Below are 12,217 nucleotides of genomic sequence, written 5' to 3' on the forward strand. Positions count from 1 at the left end.
TAATTTAGTAACTTTGCTATTACGATAAAGCTACAGTTAGCTTCTAGAATTTCTAGCATTTTAAATATATAAAGCAGGAAGTGTCACACCAAAGCCAAAATTCTACATATTCGACCATATTTATACAGACCTAATGAGGTCAAAGATCATGTAGCAACAACACATTTTATTTTGTAATCATTTATATTATTCATTACTAGTCTCTAAATACGATTTCAGGGGGTTCGTTTTTGGATATTTGTCCTTTTTCCACCTTAAAGTTAATTTAGTGACTAAATTTGTATTTGCGGAAAATGGTGCTTTTTATATGAGACTGTATATACTGTATGTATTATATATGATTGTGTAAATATATATATATATATATACATATATATACTGTCTGTGTGTCTGTGTATTTTAGGCGTATTTTGCTTGATTGTTTTACATGAATCTATACTTTTCGCTCCTTTATTTTTGCTAGCCACTGTATAAAATGTGGCCCGTAAGGAAACTGAATTGCCTAAACTGGTTTATACAGTCTCAGGTCATGAATTATTCAAGAAACCATAATGGGACATGAGATCATTTCTTCCCTTCTATTCTTGGAAGCTAAATCGGGCATATAGAAAGTTCTCTTACCACAAAACTTCCTTTTTTTTCACTGAAAAATTGTATTTTCTTTGTTCACATAAATAATTCCTGCTGAATTATAAACAGTAGATTCATATCAACATGGAGGCTTGATTTTAAGCCAACTTTGTGTATTTTAAGCTTCGGTGGTTAAGGCCAGGCTTAGCACCCAGGACTGGAGTTTCTTAAAATAGTCTCATCAGTAACTGACTTTCTCGTCTTGGTCTCACAGGCTTTCAGACTAAATTGTATGCATGAAGGAAATTAGCTTAAAAAAATTGCATTTATTCCATATTCAATTATATGTTTCATGAATCAAGAAAGTCTTTACAGTGTACTGAAATTATTCTTTATTTAAATAAGACACACAAGACAACCAATAATCCATGATTCTACATATGTTGGTATACTGCAGCAAAAACAAATAAACATGAAGTACATGTTTGTTTAATTCATCAATGTCAAATACAATAGAATGTCGCATTATTGGACACAATAATATTCTCAGACTAACACAAATAAAAAACAAAATACACAAAAGAGTAAACAATGTTACTGATCGACAAATAGTGTGGATTCATTGACATGTCAGTAATCACCAAAAATCATATCAGTGCACAGCAGTTCAGGTGGTGAAGTTGAGCTTGAAGATGACAGTCCGAGGTGTGGTGACGTCCGCCACTGCCAGTTCTTGTCCGTCTGACAAACCTAGCTCTACATAAAGCAAAAACATTTCCACATTAACAATGATCCATTTCTTCTTTTAATTGGGCTGAGGCATTCATTACCTTCTAAGGTCTTGCAGAGGTTGGGTCGTGTTCTCTCTTCAATGGATTTGATGGACTGAAAATTAAATAATTTAAATCATACACAACAAACAACATGGATAAATATGTATATATATAAAACATATATTTTTAATACCTGTAAATACAGAGTCTTGTTCTTTCCTTCCAGAGTTGTGGTGATAACTGGAGATTTCATTTGTCTGAAAATCATCATATTTTATGTTATAAACTGCATTTGTTATCAATATTTTGTAAATAAAAAGTGAATTCTCACAGCGAGGCATTTTCCGTGAGATACTCCAACACCTCTTGGAGTTTGGCAGAGGGCGAGAACTGAAGATCCTGTGGCACCTGACTGCAAGCTGAACAGTTCTCCTGCGAATCAGAGTTTTGTCAGCCAGTGAACACATTTTCCTTCTTCAGTTATTTGGCAAACTAACCTTTCGCTCAGCTTCAAAAGTGTAGGTGTACAATCCATCCACATCGTTAAACACCATATAATTATTTAAAGGTATGTACGCACTGAAAGGATCAACATAGACAGTGAATTTCAGATTCATTTTGGTATTCATATTATTATTAGTATTCATTTTAAACAATATTTCTCCTCCAAACCTTGTAGCAATTTTGAAGACTTCGGATGCACAAGCAGCTAAAACACCAGCAGAAAGAAATGTTATCAAAACGACGTTCTGCACACATAATAGGATCATCAATGACTACTAGCTAGACAAATCACTGCTGAATTGTGTGTTTTTCCACATTATTGGCTCATATATAGCTCTAGAAAAAAAGCAAATGCTTTCAAAAAGGGCAAATAATGTGAAAACCCAACTCATTCACATGTTTCAAATGTTGAAGTCTTCCTTTCCAACATGCAGTAAGTCCCTCATCATCATTATGTTTTGAAGTTATTACTTTATAAAGTTCTCCCCCGTCTGAAATCTCAGCGAATAAGAGTTTACGGGAGTAAAGTCCATTATGACGTAATAATCGGCTTCACTCCTCTAGCCAGCTGTAATCAGTGGGCGGGGCTTAAGCACTTTTTCCTTATGTAAATATCTTTATTAAAAGAGAGTTTTGTACATACAGAAACATACGTGATGAGTGCAATAGAGTTCCAATATCAATTTCAGACACACACAAATCAGCACATTAGATGCCCTTTAATGAGTTTAGAATCACTCTTCTATTTTTCCCCTCAAATTCAAGTAGTTCAACAAATCACAGCAATAATATTAGCTACCTACCAGCAATAACAGCATTCGTGGAAGCCACAGCAGGAATAATCCGCTTCACAACCCCTGCGGTAGAGAAAATATGAATAGAGTCAAAATTTCAATAGATTGAGTTTGAAGTAGGAGGATAAAAAGTCCATGTTTCCATAAAAAGAGTTTATCAGAACATTAGTGTTAAGAGTGAAAAATGTATATAAATATGTTAAAACGAAATTACAACACAATTTTTAACCTAACATATTAAATAATATATAATTATTTATCAGTCATTTAAAAAAATTACATAAAAAACAACCGTTTTTTCAATTTAAAAAAAAGTCACTCATACCTTGAGTAAGTCTGTAAGTTACTCCAGTGATGTTGTACTCTGCTGCACGTTCCTGTGACCTTTCAAACACCCACTGGATGTGCTCTGGATTGTCTCCATCTAAACTCGTTTCTGATAGACAAATCTCGTTCAGTACAGGCATTTCACTGGGTCAAGATGATGTGTACCTCCGAAAGGTTTCTCTTTGGGCCACTGTAAAATTCGGGCGTATTCAATACAATGTTCCGGCAACCTCGGCATGGAGGCAATGGTGCACATTGGGAAGTTGATCTGTTGGTTATAAAGTAAATTTAAATATAACACTACATTATACTGTGATTTCCATCATATTAATGTGCGACAGTGAGCATTAGTGTGAAACTGCAACAAATGACAATCTAGATGCAGATCTGCGCGCCGTAAAAATAGATACCTGTGGGGGGTACAGCTCTAGTGTGCAGTCGATGCACGCCGTCATCCCAGGTAAAATGACACGAGCATTCCCTTTGAAGCCCTCGGTGCCCCCATCAATGAGTGGGATGATGGAGCTGTGATCCAGGATTCCGTCTTCGTAACTCAAGAGAGACATCTACAGAAAAAGTTTGCTCTTAATCCACTTTCACCAACGACCTCAACATCATCATGCAATTAAGACCAAACGTACCAACATTCCGTTCATCCAGCGCCTTGCAATGATGGAGTCCAATCCACAAACTATGATGTGAAACGCTGTGTGTAGAAAATGTTGGTATGAATTTCAGATTTGTTTAAATGATTATTATAAAATAAAAACAAAAACATACGTCTGTAAAAAGACGTGTCGAAGTCTTGGATCTTTTTGAAGTGTCTGCATGTGTGTCAAGGAATCTGATATGTGAGCTTTGATATGCCAGGATTGTTTAACTCTCAAAAGGCTCTTTGAAGGATACGGGACAACTTTACAACCAGGAATTCGGCTATTGATAAATTCAGCGGCTACATCTGCTTTTGGTCGTCCAACATCTTTGGGCCTGAAACAGGAAATTAAACAGTTTTGTGAATGTTTTAAACAATATCATACGAAGTTCATTTATAGGATCATAATTTTTATTTTATCATATCCCTAGTTTCTGTTGAATCAATTAAAAGTTGAGTTAAAACTCAATATTTCAAACGTTAGTCTATCAAAGCTTGTTACATCTGAAAAGTAACTGTGAAATATACCTAAAAAGAAATTGACGATTCAGGTTGGAAACATCAATCTTGTCCATGTCGACCACGTGGATATGACGAAATCCAGATAATGCCTACACAAAATAGATCAACAAACATTCTTAACACAACACTATACATGTTAACTATTTGATACTTTTGTAAGTCTTGTTGTACATGTTGCAATGACTATAAAACGGCTTTCTTCATTACTAAAATGCATCTTTAAATAGGATGTCTTACTAGATCTTTCAGGAGTTCACAGCCAAGTCCTCCTGCCCCAATGACAAGTATTTTGCATGTTTCAAGCAAGAACTGTAGAGACTGACAGAAATGTAAACATTACACACATATTGTTATAGTTTGATGTACATGTTTAGATGTTTGTTTGTCTCACATCTGTGCTTGCTTCAAAGTCAGGATGGGTAAATGGGCCGGATCGCTCCAAAAACTTCCTCACGTGACTCCACCGCCCATCCCAGTTTTGATCTCCATCTACTGCCATTCTACAAAAGTGATTGCACAAAATACAATCAATTGTGTTTCTTTTACATTTTTAATTTAAAAAAAACAAACACTAAATCTAAATAGGGGCTTCACGTTCATATTGTCTGGTCTATTCAAATTAAATAACAATAAAAAGCTTGCACAGAATTCAGACAAGAATATAGGTCAAGTTATGTTTAGCCTTCAGATTCATTGACTCTCTATTTATCAAATGTCGTCAAAGTATAAACAAGTATAGCAGAGACATGATGATATATTTTAAAAGTAGACATTTTAAAGTCTCTTTAGATTAGTGTCATGAAGAGTCGGTTTCTTGCCAAAATCTGCAAAAACAAAAGACTGGGTGCTTCTCATACATAGCATTTTGTGCTAGTCATTCTTATCCGTAACAAGGAAGTGTTCTACTTCCCGTGTGTCGGTATTATAGCGTAACAACGAGCCGTGTGAACAGATCTCTCAGAGATCACGCAGACTGGTTTTAAATCCACTCATTGCTCGTTAAAAGTGTAAATGTTTATGTATCTTGGCCCAGCATTTTGCGAAACCGGACGCTAGTCAAGACCCTTAATTAGCATTCGACACTAACTTCTCAGTATGGTCCTCTATTCGCCTTCTTTTCTTCTCCCTGTGGAAAGCAAGATAAGAAACGACTCGTTTAGCATCAACAGACCGGCATTTATTAGTGTTTTCATGGTGTATCTGTGCATTGGAACTTACGGCTCCTCAGCATCCGCCATACTTTCACGGTCCCATGTCCTCGATTCTGGCTGCGATGTTGGTGAGCGTCAAAGCTGCGTAGCTGCCGCGGCTGCGTACGACCGACTACGTCAATATTGTTTTTTTCTAAATAATCGGAATCAAAACACGTTGTAAACACAACACGGGGATGTTTTTGTGGTGTTTAGAATAAAGAATATAATTATTGTAATATGTAGAAATAAATAATAATAATGAATAAAATTAGATGACTACAACTAAATAAAAGTAATTCAATGCAGCCATTTTTTCATAAAACAAATTAGGAGTCACACCATGCGTTATCAGATGTCGGTGAGAAACGAGATTTAAATAAATAACAATAAATATTAACATTGAGGATACTTTTATACTCATTAATAGCCGATTCATTTCTCTTTCTTCAATCTTAACATGTAATTCGTTTTTAAATTGTAATTGTAATTTGGTAACAGCAGTTGTATTATGTTTTAGTTTTTTTTGTTCATATAGAGTAAAGAAACTTTTGCAAAAAAAAAACCCAACGATCTTAAAAAAATGATGGCAAATCGAAGGGAATAACAAGTTATAAACATTATAATATCTAAATAAAATATAAATTATGTTAACGAGAAAATCTGCTGAATAATTATCATACAGCTGTATCTTCCCGATTTCAAATAGTACTATTAAATGTTTTTATCCAAGTCCATTTTTATCCAGCTATCGCGAGACTCTGCGAGAGGAGGCAGTGATCAGCTGACCCGTCAAAATATTACGCAGCGTGTGGGCATGTTTGTATGTGACGACATGGCAGCCAAGATGGAGCTAGCGCCTCTCAGACCCTGGGACGACTTTTATCCCGGGACGGAGCGCTTTTGCAAGCCCGAATTCGGGGACCTGGCCAAGTGGAACAACCGGGTGATCAGCAACTTAATGTACTACCAGACCAACTACTTCGCTCTGGCCGCGCTGGTGTTCCTGATCGTCGGGTGAGTCTGGGTATGAAAGTAGCCCGCATTCCTTCCATCTCCACCCGTCCTGGCCCGGACTAGCTGGTAACTATCAACAACCGGAAACTCCATTTTAACACGTCGACAGACAACGTTGTGCTTCCCGTTAAGAAACATGGTTTATTGTAGCTAATAAACCCTATAAATACTATAAATAATCATCAAGTTTAAATATATCATTCGAATTAAAGTGTAAAAAACCTCTGCTGGGTTATATATTTGCACCGGCAGGGTGCGCTCTTTTAATATTACTACACAGTATTTTTCTTTTAATATGACTTTTTTTTCCGCCAGGTTTCTGAATCCATTCGGGATGTTCATCGGAGGAGGCGTGGTGGTCCTCGTGTTTATGGGCTCAGTCTGGGCCGGGGAGAATAAACCCACCATCAAGAACTTCAAGAAAAAGAATCCAACGCTGTTCGTCGTCGCTGTCATGGTCACCAGTTATTTCCTGCTCTCGTTGTTTGGAGGTGTCTTGGTCTTCATCTTTGGAATCACCTTCCCCCTGCTGTGTGAGTGGCACCATTCTAATTCTTTATTTTTTTTATTTTTAGATACGTCTTCTAGGTTCTATCTTGTTTGTTAATGTGTTTTAGTGCAATGTTGCTTTTTTTCTTGTTTTATTTCATTTGTATTTTTTTATTCTATACTATACTTCTATAGTAAATATGTTTTGTGTCTACAACACTGATAGCAAGTAGCAGTAAATCAACTGACGGGAAGCATAGAAAGTGTTGAATAAAATTAAGTGAACCATAATGAACTGTATCTTCTTAGTGACATCATCTCTGTTCATTTTTGTTCTTCACTTCATATGTCTTTACTAGAATATCACTCCATTTGGTCGATTAAAAAATGTTAAGGGTTCCAGATATTAAGAAACATTTGGACGTAAAAGTAGAACGTATTAAAAAAAAGAAAAAGTGAACTAGAATGTGATAAAACTTGAGAACTACAGATTTATTAATATCAATGACATCCTTGCCAGTTTTCTTTTTTAATTATTTGTCTCAATGTCATAAGTTTTAAATAGACAAGACCACCTGGTCAATATCATATGTTGAGGGTTCTAAAAAGTGACCATTACAAAGAGTATTCATGTGAGAGTCAAGGTAAGATAAGAGTACTCTTTGTAATGATTATTATATTGTTTTTTTTAACTATATTTACAATAACTATTATTCCAACAAGTTTTTTTTTTTGCTTTGATATACTCTTTGCATATATGTATTTTAATGTAGTTAAGTGTTTTTCTTAATTACATTTTTTATTGTATATGAAAATTTAATGTAATGTTTCTTTTCATTTGTATTGCATAGTATTTATTTCATTTATTTCTATTTTGTTCTAAACTCTCACTTCCACAAAAAAAATGTGTTGTGTTTACAACACTGGCAATACATGTGTTCTGAAAGTATTTCTTATTTGAAAGTTAAAAACCGTTTTCCAGCTGATACTAACCGTAAAGTTTTGATAAAAAAGTGAATGTAGTCAAATGTATCCTGTTATTTGAAATAGAGATTCAATAATCGATGACTTTCTTAACATTTTTTTGTTCGTTGTCTACTCTTCATAGGTCCTTGATAGAATAACACTCCCTTTGGTCGATATCAAATGTTGAGTTCTAAAAAGAGAACATGACGCACTAAGCAGTTCATAGCTGAAGTTTTTGAGTATTATTGTACAGCACTGATTGTAGCGTGGAGCAGATGGAAATGCACATGTGCTGTAGGTTAAGATGTTTGGCCGGAGCCATTGAGTTCAGCTGGTTTAATCGTTGGCATGTTTGATTGGTCAAGAGCAACTGCAGCAGTTTTAACATAGTAGCCACGATTGGGTTCCCAACAGAGCTGCTCAGTACTTCCCCTGTTTACACGTTGCCATGTGTGACTGAACTTTATTTAGAAGATGATGTCACACCATAGATTAACTGATTCACTGCTGCTTCTCTTAACCCTAGATAATCACTTTCAAGTCACATTAATGTCTAACTTTTCTGGTTTGTCTGCAGTGATTCTCATCCACGCTTCCCTGAGACTACGCAACATGAAGAACAGGCTGGAGAACAAGATGGAGGGAGTCGGGCTGAAGAAGACCCCCATGGGTATCATCATGGACCTCCTGGACCAGCAGGAGGAGAAAATGAACAAAATCCAGGATTTCATTGAGGGCAAGCTGAAGGAGTGAGGAATAATTCTGTAGCGCCATCCCTGCTTCACGTAGACTTCATTCCTAAAATGATATTCCATCATTTCCACTCTTCCTTCATTGACACGTGTTACCACCTCACCATAGATTCTTGTTCATCAAACACAATAACTCAACGCACAACCCGGACACTAACAGGCACCAAAAATGATTTAAGTAAAGCTTTAACATTTTCTTTAATTTAGTGTCATTTGAACCACATTTGATACATTTCCTTCAATTACATAAACCTGGGAGACAATGAGTTCTCGTATATTCCAGTTATTCTAGTTTAGTTTCTGAGCAGCACAGAAGCTAAAACCAACCAAAGCTATGCAATATATTAAAAAAAAAGAATGGCATGTGCAATCATTGTTGTCCTAATAGCTTTTTTCTGGTGTGTCACTATTTTTGCATTAAAGCATGGCAGTTAACTGTAGTGAATATATTTTAAAAAATTAGGATATTTTGTATTTTTAATGATACTGTGTGTGCTGTTTACTCACTTCTTACCTGTCGTTCCACAAACTGATACATCTGTGCATGTTATCTACACAAGTAGCAGTTTGGAGAGTTTGTTCGATGAATGTTTTTTCTTTTTTTTTTTGTCAAAGAAGAACTGGAAATAAAAAACAAAAGTGCTCCGAAACAAAGCCTCCATTTCATGTGGTTCTAGAAAATGAAAAATATTGCGGTATTTCAATTATGATTTTTATTTCAAAGCATCAGTCACATCTGTGGAATAACTACAGGAAAACAAAAAACAAACTTTGATATTCATTTGTAGCCATGAAGGGTTAAATGTAGTTAAAGTTCCTTTTGAGGGCTGAAGGTACCGCCTCAGAGAAGACTTGTTTCACTTGATTCCAGCTCCTTTGGGAGCGGCACCTGTAAATGGAAGAAGAAGATGATTAGTCTTCAGACTAAGAAACAAGCGATTGACACTTTTCCCTTTTGAGATTTTCCTGCTCTTCCGAGCATTATCCCAGACTCCAATTCCTTTTGATTTTAGTAAGTTTTGTATTCAGATTCCATAACCAAAAAGATTGAAGCAGGACTTGTATTATCGATCTCATTTTGGAATGGGACCTATAAATTCCAAAAACAAGAATCTATCTATAAAGATGAAAAGCATATCAAATATATCAAAAGCACAATTTTAAGGAAGAAATTGTCTGTTTAAAAGGACAACCTATGAACTTTCTGTGTCTAGTTATTCACATCATTGCAGCAACACATTTGTCATGGCAAGACTGTTGTTTCTGGAACTTGAGAGTACTCACTGTTTTAAGGTATGCAATATTGCTCTTCTTGATTTCGTTGAGGAGCTCATCGCGGGGGGTGACGTCAACTTTGGGAGGTAATCGTCTGCGAGGAACTGGTTTCAAAGTCTTAAGCACTTCGCTCAAGTTTGCTTTTTCATCTTCTGACTGTTCACTGACTGACTCCTGCCGCCTGGTATTTTTCCTCGGCCCGAAACTGACCTTCTCTCTCCGGTTATCTCTGGGGTCAATGTCCAGGAAAGGGTCGCGTTTCTTCGGCGTCTTCTTGAGCTGGACGTTCTTGATTGAGTTTGTCGGTTCTGGATTGTTTTGTTTGGGAATGGCGTTGTGTTTGACCTGTTTCTTTGACTCGGGTTGTTTTGTTTCTTTGCATGTTACAGGGTCAGCTTCTAATGATGGTGGGACAAGACCGTGTTCCTGCAGGACTTCCAGAGGAGGGATGTACCCCAACATCTCCAGCAGGCCAGGAGGGAGATTTAAACTGTTCTCATACATCTGCATCATCTCCCTGTGCTCCTTCTGCTGCTGCTGCTTCTGCTCCTCCTTCCTCAGTTGTCTCTGCCGGTCTAGATTCCTGGTCAGGATGTTGGTCACCACCATCCTGGGACCAGCCTGCTCGAAGTGATAACCCATTTTCAGCAGAGTGTTGTTAGCCTTGATCAGGCGCGATATCTCCATCTCGGCGTGGTGGCCTAGCATGTGCCTCTGGTTGTGAAAGCGCAGCTCAGTGAGGGTCTCGTTGAACTGCAGGCAGCGTATGATCGCCACGATCCCTTTCCCGGTGACAAAGTTGGATTCGATGTTCAATGTGGTTATGCTGCGGTTCTCCCTCAACATGTTGGCCAGGCAGAAGGCGGTGTTCTCGTCCACGCCTGTGTTCGCGATGCTGAAGGTCTTCACGTGCTTGTTCTTCTTCAGGGCGTTGACGTACTCCAGGAGCATCTCTTTGGGAATGTTCTCGATGTTGTTGAGGTTGACCTCAGTGATTGAAGGGTTATTGTTGCGAATTTTGTCGAGTGTTGACTCCAAGTTCGTCTCGTTACCTGAAGGCCGCGATGTCATCTTGATGTTGTTGAATGCTAGCTTTGGAATATTGAGCTTGTTAATAGTCCTCTCTTCTTTTTTCGGGAGCTGGTCTTCACACTTTGGCTCCTCTGGAATCATTGCGGGTTCTATTTCTTTGGTTGGCTCTTCTTGTGTCTCAGTGGGTTTTGGATTTACACTTTCTTTTGTTTCTGATGACGGTGGATCATTTTGCAGTTCATGGTCTGAGCGTTTAGGTTCGTCTTGTGTGTTTACGTTTAAAATTGTGTTCTCAGCTTCTGTAGCAGCCACTTCCTGGTTTGATTCATCAACTTCCTCAACCTCCTCAATAATTTCCTCAATAATTTCCTCAATAATCTCTTCCCCTTCAGTTCCATCAACAACGTCTTCTTCAATTACCTCCTCTATGACTTCAACCACTTCATACTCGTCCTTTTCTTTCTTGTCCGCTTCCTCCCTCAAGGTTTTCTTGTATAATTAAAAAAAAACGAGTCAGTCATACATGACTAGACTAAGCGTTTCAAGATACCTTACCTCGCTCGGCAGCAGAGTTGCTGGTACTCGCTCCTCCTCCAGCATTCTCTTGGACTCTTTCTCCCAGTACAGGTAATCAACAAGAGATCTGTGATCGAAGGAGCCAGTCGGAGGCTTCTCCGTCTGGTCCTTTTGTCTCTGGCCGACTGGAACGCGATCATCCGGGACAATCATTATGTCCATCTCGCTCTGAAGCTCCTTTATCTCATCAGGTGAGAGCATGGCGAGGAGCTCGTCCTCGTCCATGTCTTCCTCATTGATCTCGTCGGTCTGCCTTTCGTTTGACATGTTGGATCTTCAACCCAAAAGATATAGACTGGAAGAGAAACGGAGAGGAGCTGCCTATCTGACAGACGTCGCAGTAGTGAATGGCTTTTGACTCCTGCTCCGACCCCCTCCTCATGACGAGTTCTAAAATTAACCCCTGTGAATTGCACGGAAGATATTTAAGGCACATGCGCCGGACAAACATGCTAGCGTTCTTTTTTCAGCAGCTTCCCCCAGCTGGCTTATAGACCGGCATCCTCTGGGATGACAGTTGCTTCAGGCAAGAAGTGAATGATGGACGGCAGCAGCTGCAGTGGTTTAACAGGCCTGTAGGGGGGCGAAGAGTGTTGAGTCCCAGTGGCTCTTGTGCTACACAACAACAAACATATGAGCTGTCAGATACTTTGACAGGTTTCGCTTTCTGGGAATTTAAACGCTGAGATCACCCTCCGGTTAGTTTCCAAGGTCAGGGCATGGCGACCTCTTTAGACATTGAGACATCATTACCTCTCTGTCCTGGGTCTGCCCTAGG

General features: G+C 38.1%; 3 protein-coding genes across 3 annotated transcripts; 1 reads left to right on the forward strand and 2 right to left on the reverse strand.

The window, feature by feature from the left end:
- Window positions 1-947: 947 nt before the first annotated feature.
- uba3 (ubiquitin-like modifier activating enzyme 3) lies at window positions 948-5,473 on the reverse strand. The gene is made up of 18 exons (XM_087781888.1): window positions 5,361-5,473; window positions 5,230-5,268; window positions 4,534-4,642; window positions 4,380-4,460; window positions 4,149-4,231; window positions 3,875-3,955; window positions 3,749-3,792; window positions 3,610-3,674; window positions 3,379-3,534; window positions 3,134-3,236; window positions 2,967-3,077; window positions 2,651-2,704; window positions 2,016-2,052; window positions 1,841-1,922; window positions 1,675-1,775; window positions 1,537-1,600; window positions 1,401-1,455; window positions 948-1,326 (listed from the first exon to the last, which is right to left on the reverse strand). The coding sequence occupies exons 1-18, from the start codon at window positions 5,378-5,380 to the stop codon at window positions 1,238-1,240; spliced, it is 1,374 nt and encodes a 457-aa protein (XP_087638014.1). The 5' UTR covers window positions 5,381-5,473; the 3' UTR covers window positions 948-1,237.
- A 640-nt stretch (window positions 5,474-6,113) lies between these two features.
- Window positions 6,114-9,210, forward strand: LOC148059870 (PRA1 family protein 3-like). Its single transcript, XM_087781407.1, has 3 exons — window positions 6,114-6,349; window positions 6,665-6,882; window positions 8,382-9,210. The coding sequence occupies exons 1-3, from the start codon at window positions 6,150-6,152 to the stop codon at window positions 8,555-8,557; spliced, it is 594 nt and encodes a 197-aa protein (XP_087637533.1). The 5' UTR covers window positions 6,114-6,149; the 3' UTR covers window positions 8,558-9,210.
- Window positions 9,211-9,251: 41 nt separating this feature from the next.
- Window positions 9,252-11,768, reverse strand: lmod3 (leiomodin 3 (fetal)). The gene is made up of 3 exons (XM_087781406.1): window positions 11,419-11,768; window positions 9,841-11,352; window positions 9,252-9,445 (listed from the first exon to the last, which is right to left on the reverse strand). Exons 1-3 carry the CDS (start codon window positions 11,704-11,706, stop codon window positions 9,398-9,400), a joined length of 1,848 nt encoding a protein of 615 aa, XP_087637532.1. The 5' UTR covers window positions 11,707-11,768; the 3' UTR covers window positions 9,252-9,397.
- Window positions 11,769-12,217: the final 449 nt, after the last annotated feature.

This window comes from Callionymus lyra, chromosome 19 (genome assembly GCF_982586985.1).
Source record: "Callionymus lyra chromosome 19, fCalLyr1.hap1.1, whole genome shotgun sequence".
Taxonomy (NCBI): Eukaryota; Metazoa; Chordata; class Actinopteri; order Syngnathiformes; family Callionymidae; genus Callionymus; species Callionymus lyra.

Bases quoted from the DNA above. Each gene is read 5' to 3' on its own strand.
- uba3 (XM_087781888.1), bottom strand. From the start codon at position 5,380: ATGGCGGATGCTGAGGAGCC. The intron at 4,232-4,379 runs GTAAGACATCCT...TATTTTGTGTAG, and splicing joins GTGAACTCCTGAAAGATCTA to GCATTATCTGGATTTCGTCA. The intron at 1,601-1,674 runs GTGAGAATTCAC...GATGATTTTCAG, and splicing joins CTCACGGAAAATGCCTCGCT to ACAAATGAAATCTCCAGTTA.
- LOC148059870 (XM_087781407.1), top strand. From the start codon at position 6,150: ATGTTTGTATGTGACGACATGGCAGCCAAGATGGAGCTAGCGCCTCTC. The intron at 6,350-6,664 runs GTGAGTCTGGGT...TTTTTCCGCCAG, and splicing joins CTGGTGTTCCTGATCGTCGG to GTTTCTGAATCCATTCGGGA. The intron at 6,883-8,381 runs GTGAGTGGCACC...GTTTGTCTGCAG, and splicing joins AATCACCTTCCCCCTGCTGT to TGATTCTCATCCACGCTTCC.
- lmod3 (XM_087781406.1), bottom strand. From the start codon at position 11,706: ATGTCAAACGAAAGGCAGACCGACGAGATCAATGAGGAAGACATGGAC. The intron at 11,353-11,418 runs GTAAGGTATCTT...TAATTATACAAG, and splicing joins CAACTCTGCTGCCGAGCGAG to AAAACCTTGAGGGAGGAAGC. The intron at 9,446-9,840 runs GTGAGTACTCTC...TTCCATTTACAG, and splicing joins ATATTGCATACCTTAAAACA to GTGCCGCTCCCAAAGGAGCT.